The sequence below is a fragment of the Carcharhinus amblyrhynchos genome, chromosome 4, assembly GCF_965287045.1.
Source record: "Carcharhinus amblyrhynchos chromosome 4, sCarAmb.v2.hapA, whole genome shotgun sequence".
NCBI lineage: Eukaryota > Metazoa > Chordata > Chondrichthyes > Carcharhiniformes > Carcharhinidae > Carcharhinus > Carcharhinus amblyrhynchos.
Genome location: NC_137327.1, coordinates 87037099 through 87053581, shown reverse-complemented (window position 1 = coordinate 87053581; position 16483 = coordinate 87037099). Strand labels below are relative to the sequence as shown.

General features: G+C 39.8%; 1 protein-coding gene across 15 annotated transcripts in view; it reads left to right on the top strand.

Moving 5' to 3' along the window:
- LOC145342171 (phosphatidylinositol-binding clathrin assembly protein) overlaps positions 1–16483 on the top strand; it is a 167996-nt gene that overhangs the window by 92211 nt on the left and 59302 nt on the right. For 10 of the 15 annotated variants that reach the window (XM_080187480.1, XM_080187476.1, XM_080187474.1 and 7 more), the window contains 3 exons: positions 2230–2353; positions 11429–11467; positions 11573–11721. In XM_080187480.1, the coding sequence (XP_080043606.1) occupies positions 2230–2353; positions 11429–11467; positions 11573–11721 (312 nt within the window). The remainder of the gene's footprint in view (positions 1–2229; positions 2354–11428; positions 11468–11572; positions 11722–16483) is intronic. The other 5 variants (XM_080187486.1, XM_080187478.1, XM_080187477.1 and 2 more) reach the window with 1 other exon arrangement.

Here is a 16483-nt window from a genome sequence, read left to right as displayed (position 1 = left end):
ATTGGAAACCTTTTGAAGCCTTTATTTTCAGTGTCCATTCCAAATCCCTAGTTACCAACTTTATTCCTCCACCTGAAAGGAGCCGTGGTTCACATTTGACCAGAGAATAACTTCTGACCTCATCACTGGGACCACTTATTTCCACCTTCATAGCATCACCCAAGTTTGCCTGTTTCCACTCACCCTGCTGAAACCCTCAGTTGTACATTTATTACCTCCAGACCTGATTGTTCCAATGGGCTTCTGGCTGTTCTTCCTTCCATGTTTGTATCCTCCATGTTTATTGGTGGGGGAGCGTGCAACGTTGCAGGTCCCTTTGGAGTGAATCAGATCTGGCCCACAAAGGTGTGGAGATGCCGTGTTGGACTGGGGTAAACACAGTAAGAACTCTTACAACACCAAGTTAAAGCCCAACAGGTTTATTTGGTAGCAAAAGCCGTTAGCTTCCGTTGCGCTGCTCCTTCATCGGTTTCTGCCACTTACCTGATGAAGGAGCAGCACTTTGAAAGCTAGTGGTGTTGTGAGACTTCTTCCTGTGTTCATGCCAAAGGCATGTGCTAGGTTTGAAGGGTACATTTTTATTAAAAATACTCTCCTGGGACATCATGTTAAGGAAGCATATCAGATACTTCACAACAATATAGTTGTGTTCTTAAAGGCTCTGTACCATTTGCATGAAGTCATCCAAAACTCTGCCCTCCATGTCTTGATGCACACAAAGTTCTGTTCACCTATTGCCCAATGCTTTCTGATCTACATTGGCTCTTAATCAGCAATGTTTTGATTTTAAAATATTCATACCTATTTTCTCATCCCCCTATAGCCTTGCCACTACCTTTCTCTAGTTTCCTCCAGACCCACAATCCTTTGAAATATCCTTGCTCATCTAATTCTAGCCTCTTGAGCAACCTTGATGTTATTCTCTCCTTCATTAATGGCCATGACTTCAGTTGCTTATGTCCTAGACTCTGGAATACCATCCCTAATCCTCTTGCCCTCTCTCAATCTTTAAGATACTGCTTGAAACCTACCTCTTTGACCAAGCTTTTGGTCATCTGACCTAATATAAGTTGTGTTTGACAGAGATAAATGTTAATTATTTTATCACATTAAAATAAACTAAATTGTTTATATCAGGGGATTAGTACGCTAAATATGTTGGGTTAAAGGGATAAACACTGGGTGGGATTGTTGTCACTGCAGGTTTTGATGGGCTGAATGGTGGCCTCCTGCACTGTTTATAGGTTTCAGCAGGGAGTTTAAAAGCGCTTGTAAGCAGTTATGTTTGCAAAAAAGTATTGTTGTTTCTATTCATTTATGTTATTCAGCATATTTTCCTAACGTGTGTTGTAGAACGTTCAATGATTAGTTTTCAAGTCATAAGACCTTAAATAAAATTTTAACCTGAGTGTTTCAGAAGTTTCCTAATTTCTGATAGATGCTTCAACTTGTGCAACAGTGGGGTCATAGAATCATTGAATGATTAAAGCATAGAAGGAGGCCAGTTGACCCATTTGTATCTGTCCTCACTTCTGAAAACAACTTGGCTAGTCCCGTTACCCTGCCTTTTTCCTATAACCCAGCAATTATTTTCTTTTCAGGTATTACTGAATTCCCTTTTGAAAATCACATTTGAATCTGGCTCCACCACACTCTTGCCATTTACCCTTCATCAGTTTTCTCTGGGTCTCATCTGTATAAACCTTTCATGATTTTGAACATCTGTATCAAATCTCCTCTCAACCTTCTTGGACGAGAAGAACCAAAGCTTCATCATTCTGTCCACGTAACTGAAGTTCCTCATGATTGGAACCATTCTTGTAAATCTTTTCTGCACTCTCCAATACTTTCACACCCTTCCTTAAGTGTTGCTAAGAATTGGATGTGGCCAATTGATGCTGGATCAGGTTGACCACAACTTCCTTGCTTTTGTACTCTGTTCCTCACAGTACTTATAAGTTTTATGTCATCAAAGCTGGTTAATTTTAGCTGTCCTTGGGTAAGTATTAAAATTTCAAATAAATATAGGACTTCCACTGAGGGAGATTCATTTTGCAACTAATCAGAGCCTACGTTCACTCCCCAAAAATGTTTTGACTTGCATTGATTTTCCATATTCTGATTTTAAAAAAGCCTACGCCTCCAAAAAGAAGAACTTGGTGATATTTTCAAATAACTACATTGTCAGTAAAACATCAATTTATTTTTAAATGAATCTTCCTTCCTCAGAGCAACTACTTTGTCGAATGCAGTCTCCACTCTTTCCAACACAGGGATGTCTTTGAGTAAAGTTGATGAGCGGGAAAAACAAGCAGCTCTGGAAGAGGAACAAGCTAGGCTACAAGCTCTCAAGGTTCGTGGCTTCTTCCTCCTTATTAAATACCAACTTTGTTTTATAACTTTGCCTTTTTTTTGAGGATATTGAAGCATTTCCTTGAACACCGATTTCTTATTTCAAATGCTTTAAACGAAACTATGAAGTAATATAGTGTCAAGGGTAGGGATGAAGGAATATAATGTCAAGGGTAGGACTCTTAGCAGTGTAGAGGATCAGAAGGACCTTGGGGTCTGGGTCTGGGTCCATAGGACTCTTAAATCGGCCTCGCAGGTGGAGGATGTGGTCAAGAAGGCGTATGGTGTACTAGCCTTCATTAATCGAGGGATTGAGTTTAGGAGTTGGGAGATAATGGTGCAACTTATAAGACCTTTGTCAGACCCCACTTAGAGTACTGCGTGTAATTCTGGTCGCCTCACCACAAGAAGGATGTGGAAGCTATTGAAAGGGTGCAGAGGAGATTTACAAGGGTGTTGCCTGGATTGGGTGGCATGCCTTATGAGGATATGTCGAGGGAGCTAGGTTTTCTCTCCCTGGAGAGACGAAGGATGAGAGGCGACCTGATAGAGGTTTGTGAGATGTTGAGGTGTATAGATAGGGTGGATTCTCAGAGGCTATTTCCCAGGGCTGAAATGGTTGCTATGAGAGGACACAGATTTAAGGTGCTGGGGAGTAGGTACAGAGGAGATGTCGGGGTAAGTTTTTCTCTGAGGGTGGTGAGTGAGTGGAATTGGCTGCCGTCGGTGGTGGTGGAGGTGAACTTGTTGGGGTCTTTTAAGAGACTTCTGGATGAGCACATGTGACTTAATGGGATTGAGGGTTATGATCGGTGCAACTTGTGGGCTGAAGGGCCTGTTTGTGCTGTAATGTTCTATGTTCAGACTAAACCTGAGCACTCAGTTCTATCAAAAATGAGCAGTGAGAAATTACTTCGGCATACATTTATTTAGCTTGACACTGTTCCTGATTTTATAACTTGCAAATCTCTTGTCTTATCACCAAATCTGAAACGTAATGATTTTGCAGTTGCAAATATTAATCACCTTAAACCAGCGTTGCCCAATTTTGTCACCATCTGATTAGAGATTACAGATGCACCAGTGTAAGAATTTGCATTTGTAATGCACCTTTAACAGTTTCAGGGAAAGGGTATGGGAAGAAACCTGGTGGGGCAAAAAGGCTGAGTGCTGTTGACTTGGTGGGATGGATTAAGCAGCAGATGCAGTTGAATAGATGGAGTCATCTGCCACCAAGATAGAGTCACTGAGAGCGGAGCATCTTTGAAGAGTTTAAGGAGAAAGTAAAGGAGATAATAAGCTGTAGGTAAATTTGCTCTTCACTTTAGTATTTGCAACAGATACTTTCCATTCCAGCCTTTTCATTGCACGGTATTAAACTCTTAAGTTAGAAGGATGGCAGTATATGTTGAACCAACGTACTGTTGAAAGATTTGTCTATTCGTTCATTCATTCATTGTCAGGACATTAATTACAACTGACAAAAATGCATTCTGACAATAGATGCCAAATTAATGTACTCAGTAAATTGCATAATGCCATGTTCACAGTTAGGTGGACATCTGAAGATCAGCTATTTTACCATTACTGATATTATGAATCCAGCTTTTGAGCTTCAGGTCAATTTTGTAATCTAACCTTAGTGATTAAAGATGAAATTACTTCAATGGTAAGAGAAGTTTAAATGAGAAATATGCAGCTTGTGTGAACTTTTGAGTAGAATTAAGAAATGGAAAAGGATTTAAAATTATTATGGGAGTTGTGTATAGACCCCTGGTAGCAGCTGTGAAGTGGTAGATGCATAAATGCAAAGATTGGATAAGCATGTAGCAAAGGAACAGTATTTTTTTAATAGGGAATTTTACTTTTAACTTTAATTTTCTGACCAGCTACATGAGATTTCTTGCATGTATCCAGAATAGTTATTTGCACCTATAGGTCCTAGAATTTAAAAAGTTTTAGATTTCATAATGAACAATGATCATAAGATTAAGCTCAATGTAGAATTTTTAAAAAGGAAATAACTAAGATTCTAAATTTATGTAAGATGAGACACTGACTATCTACAATCAACAGGGAAAATCTGTTTATGGGCAAATGACAAAAGTGAGAGGCTTAAAAAGAATTTAATGTAGGACAAGAGATCTACTTGCCAAAAATATAGGCGTAGTTGACTAAATAGAGAAAGCGAAATTAAAAGTATAGGCAGACAAAAATGCAAAAACAATGTTACACAAAGAACAGTAATGGGTAACAAATTCAATTAATATAATTTGATCAAATCTAAAAGGGAAGCTAGTCTCAAATGTTAGCATTGCAAAATAATAAATTGGTAGAAGCTACAAAGAGAATATGAAAAGAAATTTTCGAGATGTACAATCCTTTTTTAGGCCATAAGACACAGGAACAGAAGCAAGCCATTTTGCCCATCAAGTCTGCTCAGCCATTCAATGAGCTCGTGACTGATCTGATATAATCCTTGATTCCACTTTCCTGTCTTATGTCCATATCCCTTACTGATTAAAAATCTATCTCCATTTACAATTTTTACAGTTGGGGAAAGGGGGCCCTCTGAAAACTGATACTGCTATAACATAGATGAAAATAAGGAAATTGTGGGCATTACCTTGCCAATATACAATAGAAGCAGTCCGTGTGACATCAAATAAAAGTAATATTTTGTTAGGATCATACTCAAAAATAAATATAAGCAAAATAGCAGTAATGAAAATAATGGCACTAGGGAATAACAGATCTCCAGGACTAAGTAGTTTCCTTCCTGGGCTTTAAAGAAGGTAGGTGAGATCATTCCAAAGGCCCTAACTAGTTGTCCTAAATGAAGAGTAGTAAGGGCTCAATGTTAATTCTTGTTTCTCTCTCAGCTGATTGTTGCCAGACCTGCTGAGTTTTCCAACATTTTATATTTTTGTTCTGAAGTTCACTCAACTCATGAACCATTCCCTTACGTTGGGTTATTGTACATGGCACTCCACCACTAAGAAAAGTGAGAGAGAAGGAAAACCAGGGAATTGTGGACCAGTTATCCTGACATCTGTTGCCCAGAATTTTTGTCTGGAATTCTGCTTTCGTGCCCCACAGCCACTGCCACCAAGAATGGAGAATTTGGCAGTCAGCCAAATCTCCATTCGCTACAGAGAGACTGGATAATCCCAGCTGTGGGCAAGCTCAGAGATCCGATCCAATCCTATTTTTAAAGATGCACCTTGAAAATTTTCAACTGATCAGAGAGCTAGCTTGATTTGTAAAAGGTAGTCATATTTGATGAATCCAGTTGAATTTTTTGAAGGGGTAGTTAAAATAGTGGCCAGAAGAATGAATGTTATTTATGTGGACTTTCTGAACGGCCTTTTAGCTAAAGTTGACGTTCATGGAATTGAATTCAAGTTATTGTCCTTATCAGGAAATTAGCAGAGTGACTGGAGATAGTAGGGACAAATGAGCAAGCATGCTAATTGGCAGCATAGTACTAGAAGCTCCTGCAAGAATCTGTGTTGGGGCTTTAGCTGGTCACTGAATTCATTAATGATTAGAATAGAATACTACATTTCCAAATTCACTGATGGCACCACGATAAAAAGAAAGACCTGCATTTAAAGGACACTTTCACTACCACCAGATGCCTCAAGTGTCTTTTAGCCATCAATGTGCTTTTTCTCTTGAAGTGTAACACTGTTGTAATATGAAATGTGGCAGCTAATTAGCATTCAGCAAACGTGCAAAAAGAGCAATATGATGACAATCAGGTTTTTGTGTATATATTGATTTGAAGGGTAAATATTGGCGAGGATCTGGGGGCAAGCTGCTCCTCTTCGAGTTAATTATGGAGTCTTCTACATCCACCTGAGCAGGCAGATTGGGCCTCGGTTTAACATCTCATCTAGGTGGCATTGTAAAGGTGACAGTATAGTTGGAAACCAGAAAGTGCAAAGACATGTTGATCGTTTTGCCCATTCACCAAAACAATCTCTCTGAGCAAATATGAGGTCATGCACTTTGGACTTAAAGAATTGAATAGAGTGCTTTCTAAATGGTACAATAGAAACAGTGGTGACAAACACATGCCACTGCCACCATGCCTTCAATTGATATTCGTTACTTTAAAATCCACACAAAATTAGAAGTATTGGGTAAGGATAAATTGAATGCAACATAGAATGGTTACAGCATAGTAGAAAACCATTCTGTGGTCTAGTCTGTGTCAGCTCACTGCAACAGCAACTCTGCTAGTCCCACTCACCTGTCATGTCCGCATAGCCCTGCAAATCTTTTCTCTTCAGGTGCTTATCTAATTCCCTTTTGAAAGTTTTATTTGAATCTGCCTCCATCACCCTCTTCAGTTGTGTGTCCCAGATCCCAACCACTTACTATGTAAAAAGACTCTTTCTCATGTCACCATGGGTTCATTTGCCAGTCACCTTCAATTGTTATCCTCTGGTTCTCTCAGAGCTGTTCATGTGTCACTACCATATCCTGTAGAGCAACAGGAATTCCTAATCATGTGTAAACAAAGTTTCATGCTCACTTCTGACAAATATATGGAGCAGCTCTGATTAAAATTCACATCATCAAACCATAAGGACTCTTAACTCATGTACTTGTCTCTTGTATAATACAGAATAATTCTTGTTCTCTTAAAGGGACCCGCAGCAAATTATGTACTTTTGTAAACAAACTTACTGAGCATTATTTTGCAGCGATCTTTTTCCCCAAACCTACCAGAAAAAATGTGCTCAACGAAAACATCCAAACTCAAAATTAAAGGGAAAGAGAAGGCAATTTCTCTGCACTGTCTACCCATCGGCTATAGTACATATTAATATCTGTATGATTTAATGTGGTACAATGCCACTTTGAACCAGTAGGGTGCACAACTGGGAGTACAGGGCCATTCTCTCTGCCATGACACTTGACCAAAAAAGGTAAGGAAGTAGGTACTCATTTTGGTTTGGAATGTGTTCCAAAACAGTATCGTCATAGAATTCTTACAGTGCAGAAGGAGGCTGTTCAGCTCATCAAGCCTGCACCTACCACAATCCCACCCAGGCCATATTCCATTAACCCCATGTATTTATCCTGCTTGTCCCCCCTGACACTATGGGGCAATTTATCATAGCCAGTCAACCTAACCCACATATCTTTAGACTATGGGAGGAAACTAGAGCAGACAAGGAGAACATGCAAACTCCCCACAGACAGTGACCCAAGGCCGGAATGGAACCTGGCTCCGTGGCGCTGTGAGGTAGCAGCGCTAACCACTGTGCCACCCAATTCCTCTTCATGTTATTGATTGCAATCTATGACTGCCCTTGAACATCTGTTGCTATTTTGTAACATTCTAAACTATGTTGTATTTTAAAAGCATAGACTTTGTTGATGACTAACAAAAAATTCAATTTACTAACTCATACAGGTACTCTTAAACATTTTGCCCATATAGATGTGTTGTAAGTAGATTGGAAGTAACTTGATAATTCTTAAATTGTATCTCATTCAAAAGCAGCCTATGTTTAATCATCGAAAGTGTTTTCAAAATGGATTCACAGTTTGAGGTTAGATCTATTGTATTGAAATGCCAGAGAATTACATTTTCAATCATGAGATTTTAATAATGAAAATTTTCTATTGTTTTGGAATATTTTCTGTTTTCATCCGTGGAATATTAAAATTAGAGATCATTGAAGAATCATTTGAAGCCAGTGGAGTGGAAATAGAATTCTGAAATTGCAAATTGTTCTCTAAATCCACACTTAATTATGCTTGGAGCAGTTTTGATAGTGAGTCAAGTATTTATAAGGCAGTTCAGTAACTTGCTACTATAGAACATAGAACACTACAGCACCAACAGGCCCTTCGGCCCACAAGTTGCGCTGATCATATCCCTACCTACCAGGCCTATCTATAACCCTCATACTATTAAATCCCATGTACTCATCCAGAAGTCTCTTAAAAGACCCCAATGAATTTGCCTCCACCACCGACGGCAGCCGATTCCACTCACCCACCACCCTCTGAGTGAAAAAATTACCCCTGACATCTTTTTTTTCCCACTCCCCAGCACCTTAAACCTGTGTCCCCTCATAGCAACCATTTCAGCCCTGGCAAATAGCCTGTGAGAATCCACCCGATCTATACCTGTCAACACTTTATAAACCTCTATCAGGTCACCTCTCATCCTTCGTCTCTCCAGGGAGAAAAGACTGAGCTCCCTCAACCTAGCCTCATAAGGCATGCTACCCAATCCAGGCAACGTCCTTGTAAATCTCCTGTGCACCCTTTCTCAAAAGTTTATTTCTAACGAATTTCACTTTGCAATTACAAAATAAAAGTTCTGCCTTCAGAACACCATATAATTTTCTGTTGGCCATGTTTAATTTTTTTTGTCAAAACCAGTTGACTCTAAAATCATTAAATGCAGTAACTCATGACTGAAACTCAATTTTAGCTGTATTGGACATATGACTGGTTGGACTAAAACCTGGTGTTGTCAGACTTTTTACTGTGTCTGAAAAGAATGCATTGAGTACAGATACTACTTCATAAAACTTAAACTTGTTTTTCCTTTTGCCCCTTTTTCAGATGAAGTTGTCAGGCTGCAATGTAGTCTCTCAAATATTAGTAGCTTACTGCTATTTTGTTTGAGTGCCCATTCTTTGCTTGCGCCTAGACAACTGTAATGCCAGGGGATTAGGGGATAGCTAACAGTATAACTATATGTCCTCCCCCCACCCCCCCCCCCCCCCCCCTGCCCCAAACTCTCTTCTCCCTACTTTATCCCCTTTTCCTTACATTTTCTCCCCCTTTGCTTCTCTTTTCTCTTTTTCTAAACTTTACCTCTCTCCCATTCTGTCTCCTTCCCCACCTCCCCCCCCGCCTTTAGTTTCTCTGCCGTTTAGCCATTCACACCCTTTATTCTCTCTATGGACAGCCATTAGTAGTCTTTTCCTCTGGTTTTTGTGGCTATGACTCATCTTACATTCCCTCACCCTGCAGTATAAATATCTCCTACTTTCTATGCCTTTTAGCTTTTGACAGAGGGTCATCTGAACTCAATGTCAGCTCTTTTCTCTCTTTACAGATGCTCCCAGATCTGCTGAGATTTTCCAGCATTTTCTCTTTTGGTTTCAAATTCTAGCATCCACAGTAATTTGCTTTTCTCTGGCCTAACATAGTCATAGGTAAGGTAATGGAATCCTTGCCAAAGGACAAAATAGAAAATCAAAATATAATGACTAGTAAGCATGGATTTCAAAAGGAAAAGTCTTGCTTTACCAATCTTGTAGAATTCTTTGAGGTAACCCACATATCTCTCAATCCTTTAGTCCAACAGCTATATCTAATTTCTTCTTAAAATCTGTCATTTCAACCGCAATAACCTTCTGTATGGTAGTGAATTCCACATATTCACCACTCTGGGTGAATAAATTTCTCTCACCTCAGTCCTAAAATGTTTACCCCCTTATCTTCAAACCATGACCCCTAGTTCTGGACTTCCCACACGGGGAATGTTCTTTCTGAATCTACCCTATCTAATCCTGTTAGGAAAATGTCACTTAACCTGGATTTCCAAAAGACCTTTGCTAAGCTACTACATAATAGACAGTGAATAAGATAAGAGTATGTGGAGTCAGGGGCAAGTAACAGAAGAGCTAGCTAGCTGCAAGACAAACTAGGGGTAAAGAGTAACTGTTCAGGATAAAAGATGGACTGTAGAATCCCATGAACATCAGTGCTCAGACCGCTGTTGACAATGTATATGATTTTTGACTTTGGAATCAAAAACGTAAATTCTAAATTTGCAAATGGCACTAAGTTGGGGTGAGGGGTAGTTGGGAAGAAGATGGGGAGAACATTTACCACAGTACAACAAGTAAGCTCTGCACAAGCAGACCTGTGCTGCAATCTTGAATTCATTGTACAATGCAACAAATCACCTGTGTACAACAAAGAAACTTTGATTGCAACAAGTCTCAGAAAGCTAATAAATTGGCAGAGTGGGTGTATAATTAGCAAATTAATATGTTTTGGTGAGAAAATAATAAAATTAATTTGAAAATAATCTAAAGATAGAAGAACAAAGGGATCTGGAAGTATAAATACATAATCATAAAGTAGCAAAATATAATGAAAGCAAACCTCTTATTTCTAGAGGGTAGAAATGAAACATAAAGAAATTATGCTAACTGTGTCAATTCTTGAATATCATGCATCATTCTGATCACCATATTATACAAAGGATATGTAGACTGGGGCATGTACAAAAAGAAGGTTTATACCAAAAGTACAAGACTTTCACGTATCAGGAAAGAATTAAAAGGTAAGCTGTCCAAAAAGAAGGTTGAGGTGACATAATAGAAGTATTTAACATGATGAAAGAATCTTGATACAGTAGACAAGTGTTTCCACTTTTGGGGAAGAACAAAACCTAAAGATCAGCAATGCAAGGTACTGATTAGAAAGCAAAATGGAGAATCTAGAAGAAATTTCTCCAGCCAAAGTGTGGAAAGGATGTGGAACTTGCTACCATGGGGACTGGTTGTGGTAAATACTGTGGTAAATAAACCATTGGTATAGTGTATTTAAGAGACTAGATTCTTTGAGGAAGAAAAGGGTTATACTGATAGTTTTAGATGAAGAGTGGAAGGAGACTCAAGCGGTGCATAAATATTGGCGTGGAGTAACCTGTTTCGGTGCTGTATGTTCCATGTAATTCTGTTGGCAGGCAATTTGAATCAGCGTTAAAACCTAGAAAATTGTGCTTTGGTTTTGTACACAATTTTCTAAGCAGAGTCACAGGATGGCAATTTGGAAGAAATTTATTTTGTCTCTCCTTTCACCCCTCATCTGCCCCAACCCTACCCCATCATCCAAGCCAAGGGACAGTGATGCCAATTGTATCACTTCACCTGTAACCAGTTGTATATTCCTTTTAAAAGAAGAACAAAGCAGTGTTTGGTTCTAAAAGACTGCTGTGAAAGATGGTGAATTTGCAGGTCCTTGGCTTGGAACTCAATCCCTCTAGCTAGTTGTACCTAATCTGTAATTTCTGCATATGTAGGCAAAGTGCGATGCTATTCCACCTGGATTTCTGATGCAGGTAGGTAATGCTCCTCATCATTTTATCAGCTGAATTCATTTCATTTACAGTGTATTTTATGCAAGGGCAACATGTTAAAACCTGTCTCAACTCTCTTCTTGACAGGAACAGCGGCATAAAGAAATGTCTGTACTACCCCAATCAGCAATAGCATCCACAACTGTCTCTCCAAGCTCCACATCAGGGAAAAGTATCAGTACAACTGCAGCAGTTGATCTGTTCTCAGTATCCACACCAGCAACAAGTGCTAACAGGTAAACAACTTTACTTAAATTTTATGAAGTAGTTGTGGTTAATAATTTGCATCTGATATGTGTGCCAATTACCCCCAATATTAGTTCACTTAATTTATCTGAATTACTTGTCTGTTGTATTGAATATTTAATATATCAAAATAAAGGAAATAGCAGAGTAAATCGCCAAGAATTGGATTGTGCAGTTAATATTGACTCCCTGTCAGGAAGCTCACGTATGAATTTCATCCTAGATCATCCTAAGGTCTGTGTGGTGTTTCACCAGCTTTAGCTGATTCGTCAGCTGGAATGCTCAATTTCTCACCAAGACAGTCTATTGAGAAATGCAGAAAAAATTCCACTATCAAACCAGATCTATGCTGGTTGAATATTATAATTGGAAGGGATCAAAAGTTAAATGTACCTATTTTTTAAATTTTGTTATGGAGGTGGTAAATCAAAGTGAAACATGCATGCAGTTTTGAGCAGGCTTAAAGTTCATACTTCAGGCTAGATGCATCTGGAAAAGATATTGGGTGAGATTCTCTGGCCTCCTAGCTGTGTGTTTCCCACTGGCTAGCAGCAGAATTCTCAGTTGCTGCTGCTGTCAATGAAAATTCCAGCCACTGACATTTGTGGTAGTTTTTGGTCTGGTGTGTTCTCCATGATCACAATCCAGAATTAAGTCCCAAAAAGACTCCCAACGATATGCCCATTTTACAAATGTCAGAAGATGTGCAAGTATTTTTTCAATGTCATTAAAATATCCCCAACATCAAAATTATGCCAGTACATTTCTTCTTTGAGTCTCAAAATTTAAGTTTGAACTCTAACCATGATCCATGCCCATCAGGCACAGCACATTTAAGAACCTACTATCGGGAAAGCTCTTCAATTTTTGGGCAACCTATTTTAAGTATAAAAATGCTTGTGGAGGGGGGAGCACAGAGCAGGTCTCAGATCAATTTTTTAAAAAACCCAAAAAGTTGCAACTAAAAGACCATAAAAATTACTCTTTGTTTTCTGCTGCACCTAAAAAGTCTGATTGCTTTGTTGAGCCTCCATTAAATAATCCCAATTGGAGGAGTCCCACATTTGAGAGCTGGACATGTAGCTAGTTATATGGCTGGAGATTCATTCAATCAAAAGGTTCGTTGTGTGAATGAAAAAGATCAAAAAGATTAGGAAATATTGTGAAATATGTTCATACCCGTGTGCAACTTTGTAAGCTATGTAATTGTTTCACGTCCAGATTGCCAATCTATCTGGGCACAAATGCAGAGGAACCTTCCTAACTTTGGATTAACCTTTGGTTCAAATTCCCTCAAGTTCATGAGGTGTGTCTTTAATAAACAAGTTATGTTCAGCACGTGCAAGTTATGTTTGAATTAAGTTAAAGTTTATGATAAAATGAGGTAAATTTGCATCCATAAAGGCAAATTTATAATCTGCAAAAATAATGATGTAATTTTGAATATTTTTAGTCATATGCTATGAACAACATGAATTGTAAACTTTGCAAAAAGAATCAATTGCATTGAATCATATCTTAATTCAGTATAATTTTATTTTAAAATAACACTAGATCTAACACCCTGTGAACATAAAATCACACAGCATAGTTGGCCTCTTTGCCAGATCATGACTGAAATAGCAGTGCAAGTGTTCCTGGAGTTTAAACCAATCCTTTCTGTTTTAAATTAACTGGGGAGGCAATGATGTCGTGGTATTGTCGCCAGATTATAATTCGACATTCAGTAATGCTCTGGCAACCAATGCTCAAAACCCACCAAAGCAGGCAATGAAATTTAAATTCAAAATTAAAAGTCCAATGATGACCATGAAACCATCGTCAATTGTTGTAAAATCTGGCACTTCAGGAAAGAAAACCAGGACTAATCGACATGTGACTCCAGATTCACAGCATAGATTCATAGAGATTTACAGCATGGAAACAGGCCCTTTGGCCCAAATTGCCCATGCCACCCTTTCTTTTGTAAAATGCCTAAGCTAATTCCAATTGCTCACATTTGGCCCATATCCCTCTATATCCATCGTACTCCTGTAACTATCTACATGCTTTTAAAAGACAAAACTGTATCTGCTTCTACTACTACCTCTGGTGGCTTCACAGTCACCACCCTCTGTGAAAAAAATTGCCCCTCTGGATACTTTTGTACCTCTCTGCTCCTCACCTTAAACCCATGCCCTCTAGTTTTAGACTCCCTTACCTTTGGGAAAATATATTGACTATCTAGCTGATCTACACCCCTTGTTATTTTATAGACTTGTATAAGATCATCCCTCAGCCTGCTATGCTCCAGAGGAAAAAGTCCCAGTCTATCCAGTTTCTCCTCATAATTCAATCCATCAAATCCCAGTAGCATCCTAGTAAATCTTTTCTGCACTCTTTCTAGTTTAATAATGTCCTTTTCTATAATAGGATGACCAGAATTGCACACAGTATTCCAAGTGTGGCCTTACCAATGTTTTGTACAACTTCAACAAGACATTCCAACTCCTGTATTCAATGTTCTGACCCATAAAACCAAGCATACTGAATGCCTTTTCACCACTCTGTCCACCTCTGACTCCACTTTCAAGGAGCTATGAACATGTACCCCTAGATCTTTGTTCTGTAACTCTCCCCAGTGCCCTACAATTAACTGTAAATCCTGCCCTGTTCAATCTACCAAAATGCATCACCTCGCATTTGTCTAATTTAAACTCCATCTGCCATTCGTCAGCCCACTGGCCCAATTCATCAAGATCCTGTTGCAATCGGAGATAACTTTCTTCACTGTTCACTATGCCACCAATCTTTGTGTCGTCTGCAAACTTGCTAACTGTGTGCCTCCTATATTCTTATCTAAGAGATTAATATAAATGACAAATAACAGTGGACCCAGCACTGATCCCTGAGGCACACCACTGGTCACAGGCCTCCAGTTTGAAAAATAGCTCTCCACAGAAACCAGAGGGTGGCTGTAAAGAAGATAAACTCACTAGCTTTCGAGGAGTTTCCCTCTTCTTCAGGTGAAAGTTTACCCCAGTCCAACGCCGGCATATCCACGTCATTCTGTGAAGAAGCCAATTTTGTATCCATTTAGATACCTGATCCTGGACCCTTGAAATTTAACCTTGCGCAACAACCTACCATGCAATACCTTGTCAAAGGCCTTGCTAATGTCCATGTAGATAACATCAACTGCACAGTCCTAGTTTACCTTCTTGGTTACCCCTTCAAAAAACTCAATCAAATTTGAGACTTGATTTTCCACTCTCAAAGCCATGCTGACTGTCCCTCATCAGTCCTTGCCTCTCTAAATGCCTGTAGATCCTGTCTCTCAAAATGTCTTTCAACAATTTACCCACCACAGATGTGAGGCTCAGTGGCCTGTAATTCCCAGGCTTTGCCCTGCAGCCCTCTTTAAAACAAAGGCACAACGTTTGCTGCTCTCCAACCTTCAGGCACCACCTGTGGCTATCGATGATGTAAATATCTCGGCTAGGGGACCGGCAATTTCCTCCCTAGCCTCCCATAATGTCCTGGGATACACTTCATCAGGCCCCGGGGATTTATCTACCTTGATGCATTTTAAGACTTCCAGCAACTCTTTCTCTGTAATATGTACACTCCTCAAGACATCACTATTTAAATCCCCAAGTTCCCTAACATCCATGCTTTCCTCAACAGTAAATGTGGTTGATTCTTGAAATGCCCTCTGAAATGGCCTAGCAAGCCATTTAGTTGCGTCTAACTCTACAAAGTTTATAGAAAGGATGAAACCAGATGGCCACACAGCATCCCCCTTGACACCAGAAATGACATTGACAAACTCAGCCCTGTCGAACCCTGGAAAGTCGTCCTTTTGCGCCAAAATTGGGGGAGCTGTGTTACTGACAAGTTAAGCAATGGGCTGACATTGCCTATAACTGATTGCATGAGTATGATAATACCCCAGCCACAACCTCACCGTTCCTGAGTATATCCTGTCCCACTGGCTGGCAGACCCAACAGAGGTGGGGACACAAGTCATGTGATGGCACAGTGGTATACAGTCAGGAGAGAGTTGTCATGGAGTCCTCAAGATTGGCACCAGACCCCATGAAGTCTCGTGGCATTAGGTCAAGTGCCGGAAGATTGGAAAACGGCTAATGTTACGCCGTTGTTTAAGAAGGGTGGCAGGGAATTATAGGCTGGTTAGTTTAACGTCTGTTGTAGGTAAAATGTTAGAATCTGTCATCAAGGAGGAAATAGCGAGGCATCTTGAGGGGAATTGCTTGATAGAGCAGATGCAGCACGGTTTCATTAAGGGGAAGTCGTGTCTGACGAATTTATTGGAGTTCTATGAGGATGTGTCTAGGGCGGTGGATAGAGGAGAGCTGGTGGATGTGGTCTTGATTTTCAGAAGGCGTTTGACAAGGTACCTCACAAGAGGTTAGTGCAGAAGGTCAGGGGGCATGGAGTTGGGGGTAGGGTGTTAGCGTGGATAGAGGATTGGCTGTCTGATAGGAGGCAGAGAGTGGGGGTCAATGGGTGCTATTCGGATTGGCGGTTGGTGACTAGTGGAGTGCCCCAGGGGTCGGTGCTGGGGCCTCAGCTATTTACCATTTATATAGATGATCTGGAGGAGGGAACCGAGTGTATGGTGTCGAAATTTGCTGATGACACCAAGATTGGTGGAACGGCAAATTGCGCGGAGGGTGTGGAGAGTCTGCAGAAGGATCTAGATAGGCTGGGCGAATGGACCAGGAACTGGCAAACGGAATTTAATGTTGG